At 33.1% G+C, this 12,477-nt stretch overlaps 1 protein-coding gene across 1 annotated transcript in view; it reads left to right on the top strand.

Annotated features, from left to right (window-relative positions):
• Nucleotides 1-11: 11 nt before the first annotated feature.
• LOC129827335 (adapter SH3BGRL-like) overlaps nt 12-12,477 on the top strand; it is a 112,392-nt gene continuing 99,926 nt past the window's right edge. Inside the window, exon 1 of the mRNA XM_055888087.1 lies at nt 12-1,361. Coding sequence (XP_055744062.1) covers nt 1,317-1,361 — 45 coding nt within the window. The 5' untranslated portion in view covers nt 12-1,316. The remainder of the gene's footprint in view (nt 1,362-12,477) is intronic.

Genomic DNA, 12,477 nt, shown 5'->3' on the forward strand with positions numbered 1-12,477 from the left:
GGGTGCGGCTCAACGCATGATTGATGTGCTCTCCGCCAATTACGGAGCGCTATTCGCAGCTGCAGAACACGGAGAATTTGGGAACCGGTGATGTTCTTTAGGCGCGAAGTGCTTCTAGCAAAGCGAGGAAGAAGAGCCATGAAAGAATAGCGAGCGCTTGATTAGTACGTGCGGACAGATGACATGATTTGATGGAGTCTAGAGGTTGTGTTTCATTTATGTCTTATTTCAATGGAACTCAAAGAAAATCATCTCCCTCTATTCCAAGCATCATAGAACGACTGTCTTTTTATTTATTTGATTTTTAATTAACCTTTGTTTAACTAGGCAAGTCACCATCTACTACACCATTTTAACTTCTGCCCAAAATAAGACGAAAAATACATCAACATTTGGCTTCGTGCTTGTGGCCAACATGGCGCCCTTCTTGCTCGACACATTTTTGTTGGTCGGCTTTTCTAAATTCATCTGAGGAGAGGGAACGCATACGTCGCGTCGTCCGGGCGCCTGTAGGTGGCTTCAGCTACAAAGCCCAGTGTGATGAACGGGCTGGTCTCCTTGCACCTCTGGCGGCCGAGGACAGACCACACACCTCACTAAAACATCCTCAGTTCTCCTCTCTCTCAGACACACCGAATAGAAATAGAAAGGGCGGAATATGAAGGATCACCTTCAAATGTGACCAACTAGCCTCGCATTATGTGCTTCTATTAGCTCTTGTAATTCATAGCCATTCTCTAACTGGACTAAAATCCCCCCCAAAAGGCCAGATGTACCGGTATTGTAGTGGGGATGCAGTGTTTCATGTCTGCCACTGGAGGGCGCTCTGAGACGCCCTTTAACCGCCAGCTGGCGCGACATCGAAACCAACTGTAACTGGGTTCGATTCTGACGTCATTCTAATGGAAGCGACTTGTCGATACATTGTTGCAAAGTGGAGCTCATTAGGAATAAAAATCAGACGGTGAAAATAGACATCACATTGACTGGACAGACTAGAAGGTTATATATTTTTTCTTGAAAGTTACAGTTCCTGACTCTTTACGTCCACGCATTTAGGCTGTTGAGTGTGTGGTCGACTTTTTGCCACTGATCAAGTCACGGTGACATGATTCAGCGAGAAACGGGACGGTGTGAAAGAATAGAAAGAGAAGGAGAAGAGGGAGTGAAGAAAAGAGGGGCGGATCGTTCAGACCAGGACTGGAGGAAGTTGTTTTGTCAGTCATCGCTGTGAAACTCCCAGTATTACTATTGGAACAGAGCAGAGCAAAGCATCATTCTGTCTGACTGGAGCCTCGGCGACAACGCACTCTAACATGGTGATCAAGGTCTATATAGCAACCTCCTCCGGTTCCACCTCGGTAAGAACTGAACGACTTTTACACTTTTTATACGATTTGCAGGGGTCGAGGGTTCTGATGAGGATGGGTTACTACATGTGGGGGGTCTGGTATAGAGAAGGTAGGCTGCTGGGCTGTTTCTTCACCAGGCGGAGCGACTGTATCAAATAACGATGTGTATTTCCAATCAGCAATAAGACATTATTCTCTGACGAGCCTCAGTTGGTCACCCAGTTTGGACTGACTCACTGGAGAGCTGGAGACATGACTCCAATCATATTGTATAGGGAATGTGTTTTAGCCAATAGCAGCCAGTACAGTAGGAGGGTGTAGTCTATACCAGACAGTTATATGTAGTCTAAACCAGACAGTTATATGTAGTCTATACCAGACAGTTATATATAGACTATACCAGACAGTTATATATAGTCTATACCACCAGACAGTTATATGTAGTCTATACCAGACAGTTATATATAGACTATACCAGACAGTTATATATAGACTATACCAGACAGTTATATGTAGACTATACCAGACAGTTATATATAGACTATACCAGACAGTTATATATAGACTATACTATACCAGACAGTTATATATAGTCTATACCACCAGACAGTTATATATAGTCTATACCACCAGACAGTTATATGTAGTCTATACCAGACAGTTATATATAGACTATACCAGACAGTTATATATAGTCTATACCACCAGACAGTTATATGTAGTCTATACCAGACAGTTATATATAGACTATAACAGACAGTTATATATAGACTATACCAGACAGTTATATGTAGACTATACCAGACAGTTATATATAGACTATACCAGACAGTTATATATAGACTATACTATACCAGACAGTTATATATAGACTATACTATACCAGACAGTTATATATAGACTATACCAGACAGTTATATATAGACTATACCAGACAGTTATATATAGACTATACTATACCAGACAGTTATATATAGACTATACCAGACAGTTATATATAGACTATACCAGACAGTTATATGTAGACTATACCAGACAGTTATATGTAGACTATACCAGACAGTTATATATAGACTATACCAGACAGTTATATATAGACTATACCAGACAGTTATATATAGACTATACCAGACAGTTATATATAGTCTATACCACCAGACAGTTATATGTAGACTATACCAGACAGTTATATGTAGACTATACCAGACAGTTATATGTAGACTATACCAGACAGTTATATATAGACTATACCAGACAGTTATATATAGACTATACCAGACAGTTATATATAGACTATACCAGACAGTTATATATAGACTATACCAGACAGTTATATATAGACTATACCAGACAGTTATATGTAGACTATACCAGACAGTTATATGTAGACTATACCAGACAGTTATATGTAGACTATACCAGACAGTTATATATAGACTATACCAGACAGTTATATATAGACTATACCAGACAGTTATATGTAGACTATACTATACCAGACAGTTATATGTAGACTATACCAGACAGTTATATATAGACTATACCAGACAGTTATATATAGTCTATACCACCAGACAGTTATATATAGACTATACCAGACAGTTATATATAGACTATACCATACCAGACAGTGATATATAGTCTATACCAGAAAGTTATATGTAGACTATACCAGACAGTTATATATAGACTATACCAGACAGTTATATATAGACTATACCATACCAGACAGTTATATATAGTCTATACCATACCAGACAGTTATATATAGTCTATACCAGACAGTTATATGTAGACTATACCAGACAGTTATATATAGACTATACCAGACAGTTATATATAGACTAAACCAGACAGTTATATATAGACTATACCAGACAGTTATATATAGTCTATACCACCAGACAGTTATATGTAGTCTATACCAGACAGTTATATGTAGACTATACCAGACAGTTATATATAGTCTATACCACCAGACAGTTATATGTAGTCTATACCACCAGACAGTTATATGTAGTCTATACCAGACAGTTATATATAGACTATACCAGACAGTTATATATAGACTATACCAGACAGTTATATGTAGACTATACCAGACAGTTATATATAGACTATACCAGACAGTTATATATAGACTATACCAGACAGTTATATATAGACTATACCAGACAGTTATATATAGACTATACCATACCAGACAGTTATATATAGACTATACCAGACAGTTATATATAGACTATACCAGACAGTTATATATAGACTATACCAGACAGTTATATGTAGACTATACCAGACAGTTATATGTAGACTATACCAGACAGTTATATATAGACTATACCAGACAGTTATATATAGACTATACCAGACAGTTATATGTAGACTATACTATACCAGACAGTTATATGTAGACTATACCAGACAGTTATATATAGACTATACCAGACAGTTATATATAGTCTATACCACCAGACAGTTATATATAGTCTATACCACCAGACAGTTATATATAGACTATACCAGACAGTTATATATATACTATACCATACCAGACAGTTATATATAGTCTATACCAGAAAGTTATATGTAGACTATACCAGACAGTTATATATAGACTATACCAGACAGTTATATATAGACTATACCATACCAGACAGTTATATATAGTCTATACCATACCAGACAGTTATATATAGTCTATACCAGACAGTTATATGTAGACTATACCAGACAGTTATATATAGACTAAACCAGCCAGTTATATATAGACTATACCAGACAGTTATATATAGTCTATACCACCAGACAGTTATATGTAGTCTATACCAGACAGTTATATGTAGACTATACCAGACAGTTATATATAGTCTATACCACCAGACAGTTATATGTAGTCTATACCACCAGACAGTTATATGTAGTCTATACCAGACAGTTATATATAGACTATACCAGACAGTTATATATAGACTATACTAGACAGTTATATGTAGACTATACCAGACAGTTATATATAGACTATACCAGACAGTTATATATAGACTATACCAGACAGTTATATATAGACTATACCAGACAGTTATATATAGACTATACCATACCAGACAGTTATATATAGACTATACCAGACAGTTATATATAGACTATACCAGACAGTTATATAGACTATACCAGACAGTTATATATAGACTATACCATACCAGACAGTTATATATAGTCTATACCATACCAGACAGTTATATATAGTCTATACCAGACAGTTATATGTAGACTATACCAGACAGTTATATATAGACTAAACCAGACAGTTATATGTAGACTATACCAGACAGTTATATATAGACTATACCAGACAGTTATATGTAGACTATACCAGACAGTTATATGTAGACTATACCAGGCAGTTATATATAGACTATACCAGACAGTTATATATAGACTATACCAGACAGTTATATATAGACTATACCACCAGACAGTTATATATAGACTATACCAGACAGTTATATATAGACTATACCAGACAGTTATATGTAGACTATACCAGACAGTTATATATAGACTATACCAGACAGTTATATATAGACTATACTATACCAGACAGTTATATATAGTCTATACCACCAGACAGTTATATATAGTCTATACCACCAGACAGTTATATGTAGTCTATACCAGACAGTTATATATAGACTATACCAGACAGTTATATATAGTCTATACCACCAGACAGTTATATGTAGTCTATACCAGACAGTTATATATAGACTATAACAGACAGTTATATATAGACTATACCAGACAGTTATATGTAGACTATACCAGACAGTTATATATAGACTATACCAGACAGTTATATATAGACTATACTATACCAGACAGTTATATATAGACTATACTATACCAGACAGTTATATATAGACTATACCAGACAGTTATATATAGACTATACCAGACAGTTATATATAGACTATACTATACCAGACAGTTATATATAGACTATACCAGACAGTTATATATAGACTATACCAGACAGTTATATGTAGACTATACCAGACAGTTATATGTAGACTATACCAGACAGTTATATATAGACTATACCAGACAGTTATATATAGACTATACCAGACAGTTATATATAGACTATACCAGACAGTTATATATAGTCTATACCACCAGACAGTTATATGTAGACTATACCAGACAGTTATATGTAGACTATACCAGACAGTTATATGTAGACTATACCAGACAGTTATATATAGACTATACCAGACAGTTATATATAGACTATACCAGACAGTTATATATAGACTATACCAGACAGTTATATATAGACTATACCAGACAGTTATATGTAGACTATACCAGACAGTTATATGTAGACTATACCAGACAGTTATATGTAGACTATACCAGACAGTTATATATAGACTATACCAGACAGTTATATATAGACTATACCAGACAGTTATATGTAGACTATACTATACCAGACAGTTATATGTAGACTATACCAGACAGTTATATATAGACTATACCAGACAGTTATATATAGTCTATACCACCAGACAGTTATATATAGACTATACCAGACAGTTATATATAGACTATACCATACCAGACAGTGATATATAGTCTATACCAGAAAGTTATATGTAGACTATACCAGACAGTTATATATAGACTATACCAGACAGTTATATATAGACTATACCATACCAGACAGTTATATATAGTCTATACCATACCAGACAGTTATATATAGTCTATACCAGACAGTTATATATAGACTATACCAGACAGTTATATATAGACTAAACCAGACAGTTATATATAGACTATACCAGACAGTTATATATAGTCTATACCACCAGACAGTTATATGTAGTCTATACCAGACAGTTATATGTAGACTATACCAGACAGTTATATATAGTCTATACCACCAGACAGTTATATGTAGTCTATACCACCAGACAGTTATATGTAGTCTATACCAGACAGTTATATATAGACTATACCAGACAGTTATATATAGACTATACCAGACAGTTATATGTAGACTATACCAGACAGTTATATATAGACTATACCAGACAGTTATATATAGACTATACCAGACAGTTATATATAGACTATACCAGACAGTTATATATAGACTATACCATACCAGACAGTTATATATAGACTATACCAGACAGTTATATATAGACTATACCAGACAGTTATATGTAGACTATACCAGACAGTTATATGTAGACTATACCAGACAGTTATATATAGACTATACCAGACAGTTATATATAGACTATACCAGACAGTTATATGTAGACTATACTATACCAGACAGTTATATGTAGACTATACCAGACAGTTATATATAGACTATACCAGACAGTTATATATAGTCTATACCACCAGACAGTTATATATAGACTATACCAGACAGTTATATATATACTATACCATACCAGACAGTTATATATAGTCTATACCAGAAAGTTATATGTAGACTATACCAGACAGTTATATATAGACTATACCAGACAGTTATATATAGACTATACCATACCAGACAGTTATATATAGTCTATACCATACCAGACAGTTATATATAGTCTATACCAGACAGTTATATGTAGACTATACCAGACAGTTATATATAGACTAAACCAGCCAGTTATATATAGACTATACCAGACAGTTATATATAGTCTATACCACCAGACAGTTATATGTAGTCTATACCAGACAGTTATATGTAGACTATACCAGACAGTTATATATAGTCTATACCACCAGACAGTTATATGTAGTCTATACCACCAGACAGTTATATGTAGTCTATACCAGACAGTTATATATAGACTATACCAGACAGTTATATATAGACTATACCAGACAGTTATATATAGACTATACCAGACAGTTATATATAGACTATACCAGACAGTTATATATAGACTATACCAGACAGTTATATATAGACTATACCAGACAGTTATATATAGACTATACCATACCAGACAGTTATATATAGACTATACCAGACAGTTATATATAGACTATACCAGACAGTTATATATAGACTATACCAGACAGTTATATATAGACTATACCATACCAGACAGTTATATATAGTCTATACCATACCAGACAGTTATATATAGTCTATACCAGACAGTTATATGTAGACTATACCAGACAGTTATATATAGACTAAACCAGACAGTTATATGTAGACTATACCAGACAGTTATATATAGACTATACCAGACAGTTATATGTAGACTATACCAGACAGTTATATGTAGACTATACCAGACAGTTATATATAGACTATACCAGACAGTTATATATAGACTATACCAGACAGTTATATGTAGACTATACTATACCAGACAGTTATATGTAGACTATACCAGACAGTTATATATAGACTATACCAGACAGTTATATATAGACTATACCACCAGACAGTTATATATAGACTATACCAGACAGTTATATATATACTATACCATACCAGACAGTTATATATAGTCTATACCAGAAAGTTATATGTAGACTATACCAGACAGTTATATATAGACTATACCAGACAGTTATATATAGACTATACCATACCAGACAGTTATATATAGTCTATACCATACCAGACAGTTATATATAGTCTATACCAGACAGTTATATGTAGACTATACCAGACAGTTATATATAGACTAAACCAGACAGTTATATATAGACTATACCAGACAGTTATATATAGTCTATACCACCAGACAGTTATATGTAGTCTATACCAGACAGTTATATGTAGACTATACCAGACAGTTATATATAGTCTATACCACCAGACAGTTATATGTAGTCTATACCACCAGACAGTTATATGTAGTCTATACCAGACAGTTATATATAGACTATACCAGACAGTTATATATAGACTATACCAGACAGTTATATGTAGACTATACCAGACAGTTATATATAGACTATACCAGACAGTTATATATAGACTATACCAGACAGTTATATATAGACTATACCAGACAGTTATATATAGACTATACCAGACAGTTATATATAGTCTATACCACCAGACAGTTATATATAGTCTATACCACCAGACAGTTATATATAGTCTATACCACCAGACAGTTATATATAGTCTATACCACCAGACAGTTATATGTAGTCTATACCAGACAGTTATATATAGACTATACCAGACAGTTATATATAGACTATACCAGACAGTTATATATAGTCTATACCACCAGACAGTTATATATAGACTATACCAGACAGTTATATATAGACTATACCATACCAGACAGTTATATATAGTCTATACCAGAAAGTTATATGTAGACTATACCAGACAGTTATATATAGACTATACCAGACAGTTATATATAGACTATACCATACCAGACAGTTATATATAGTCTATACCATACCAGACAGTTATATATAGTCTATACCAGACAGTTATATGTAGACTATACCAGACAGTTATATGTAGACTATACCAGACAGTTATATGTAGACTAAACCAGACAGTTATATATAGACTATACCAGACAGTTATATATAGTCTATACCACCAGACAGTTATATGTAGTCTATACCAGACAGTTATATGTAGACTATACCAGACAGTTATATATAGACTATACCAGACAGTTATATATAGACTATACCATACCAGACAGTTATATATAGTCTATACCATACCAGACAGTTATATATAGTCTATACCAGACAGTTATATGTAGACTATACCAGACAGTTATATATAGACTAAACCAGACAGTTATATATAGACTATACCAGACAGTTATATATAGTCTATACCACCAGACAGTTATATGTAGTCTATACCAGACAGTTATATGTAGACTATACCAGACAGTTATATATAGTCTATACCACCAGACAGTTATATGTAGTCTATACCACCAGACAGTTATATGTAGTCTATACCAGACAGTTATATATAGACTATACCAGACAGTTATATATAGACTATACCAGACAGTTATATGTAGACTATACCAGACAGTTATATATAGACTATACCAGACAGTTATATATAGACTATACCAGACAGTTATATATAGACTATACCAGACAGTTATATATAGACTATACCAGACAGTTATATATAGTCTATACCACCAGACAGTTATATATAGTCTATACCACCAGACAGTTATATATAGTCTATACCACCAGACAGTTATATATAGTCTATACCACCAGACAGTTATATGTAGTCTATACCAGACAGTTATATATAGACTAAACCAGACAGTTATATATAGACTATACCAGACAGTTATATATAGTCTATACCACCAGACAGTTATATGTAGTCTATACCAGACAGTTATATGTAGACTATACCAGACAGTTATATATAGTCTATACCACCAGACAGTTATATGTAGTCTATACCACCAGACAGTTATATGTAGTCTATACCAGACAGTTATATATAGACTATACCAGACAGTTATATATAGACTATACCAGACAGTTATATGTAGACTATACCAGACAGTTATATATAGACTATACCAGACAGTTATATATAGACTATACCAGACAGTTATATATAGACTATACCAGACAGTTATATATAGACTATACCAGACAGTTATATATAGTCTATACCACCAGACAGTTATATATAGTCTATACCACCAGACAGTTATATATAGTCTATACCACCAGACAGTTATATATAGTCTATACCACCAGACAGTTATATGTAGTCTATACCAGACAGTTATATATAGACTATACCAGACAGTTATATATAGACTATACCAGACAGTTATATGTAGACTATACCAGACAGTTATATGTAGACTATACCAGACAGTTATATATAGACTATACCAGACAGTTATATATAGACTATACCAGACAGTTATATATAGACTATACTATACCAGACAGTTATATATAGACTATACCAGACAGTTATATATAGACTATACCAGACAGTTATATATAGACTATACTATACCAGACAGTTATATATAGACTATACCAGACAGTTATATATAGACTATACCAGACAGTTATATGTAGACTATACCAGACAGTTATATGTAGACTATACCAGACAGTTATATATAGACTATACCAGACAGTTATATATAGACTATACCAGACAGTTATATATAGTCTATACCACCAGACAGTTATATGTAGACTATACCAGACAGTTATATGTAGACTATACCAGACAGTTATATGTAGACTATACCAGACAGTTATATATAGACTATACCAGACAGTTATATATAGACTATACCAGACAGTTATATATAGACTATACCAGACAGTTATATATAGACTATACCAGACAGTTATATGTAGACTATACCAGACAGTTATATATAGACTATACCAGACAGTTATATATAGACTATACCAGACAGTTATATATAGACTATACCAGACAGTTATATGTAGACTATACCAGACAGTTATATGTAGACTATACCAGGCAGTTATATATAGACTATACCAGACAGTTATATATAGACTATACCAGACAGTTATATATAGACTATACCACCAGACAGTTATATATAGACTATACCAGACAGTTATATATAGACTATACCAGACAGTTATATATAGTCTATACCACCAGACAGTTATATGTAGTCTATACCAGACAGTTATATATAGACTATACCAGACAGTTATATATAGACTATACCAGACAGTTATATGTAGACTATACCAGACAGTTATATATAGACTATACCAGACAGTTATATATAGACTATACTATACCAGACAGTTATATATAGTCTATACCACCAGACAGTTATATATAGTCTATACCACCAGACAGTTATATGTAGTCTATACCAGACAGTTATATATAGACTATACCAGACAGTTATATATAGTCTATACCACCAGACAGTTATATGTAGTCTATACCAGACAGTTATATATAGACTATAACAGACAGTTATATATAGACTATACCAGACAGTTATATGTAGACTATACCAGACAGTTATATATAGACTATACCAGACAGTTATATATAGACTATACTATACCAGACAGTTATATATAGACTATACTATACCAGACAGTTATATATAGACTATACCAGACAGTTATATATAGACTATACCAGACAGTTATATATAGACTATACTATACCAGACAGTTATATATAGACTATACCAGACAGTTATATATAGACTATACCAGACAGTTATATGTAGACTATACCAGACAGTTATATGTAGACTATACCAGACAGTTATATATAGACTATACCAGACAGTTATATATAGACTATACCAGACAGTTATATATAGACTATACCAGACAGTTATATATAGTCTATACCACCAGACAGTTATATGTAGACTATACCAGACAGTTATATGTAGACTATACCAGACAGTTATATGTAGACTATACCAGACAGTTATATATAGACTATACCAGACAGTTATATATAGACTATACCAGACAGTTATATATAGACTATACCAGACAGTTATATATAGACTATACCAGACAGTTATATGTAGACTATACCAGACAGTTATATGTAGACTATACCAGACAGTTATATGTAGACTATACCAGACAGTTATATATAGACTATACCAGACAGTTATATATAGACTATACCAGACAGTTATATGTAGACTATACTATACCAGACAGTTATATGTAGACTATACCAGACAGTTATATATAGACTATACCAGACAGTTATATATAGTCTATACCACCAGACAGTTATATATAGACTATACCAGACAGTTATATATAGACTATACCATACCAGACAGTGATATATAGTCTATACCAGAAAGTTATATGTAGACTATACCAGACAGTTATATATAGACTATACCAGACAGTTATATATAGACTATACCATACCAGACAGTTATATATAGTCTATACCATACCAGACAGTTATATATAGTCTATACCAGACAGTTATATATAGACTATACCAGACAGTTATATATAGACTAAACCAGACAGTTATATATAGACTATACCAGACAGTTATATATAGTCTATACCACCAGACAGTTATATGTAGTCT

The sequence above is a fragment of the Salvelinus fontinalis genome, chromosome 29 (assembly GCF_029448725.1).
Source record: "Salvelinus fontinalis isolate EN_2023a chromosome 29, ASM2944872v1, whole genome shotgun sequence".
Lineage (NCBI taxonomy): Eukaryota > Metazoa > Chordata > Actinopteri > Salmoniformes > Salmonidae > Salvelinus > Salvelinus fontinalis.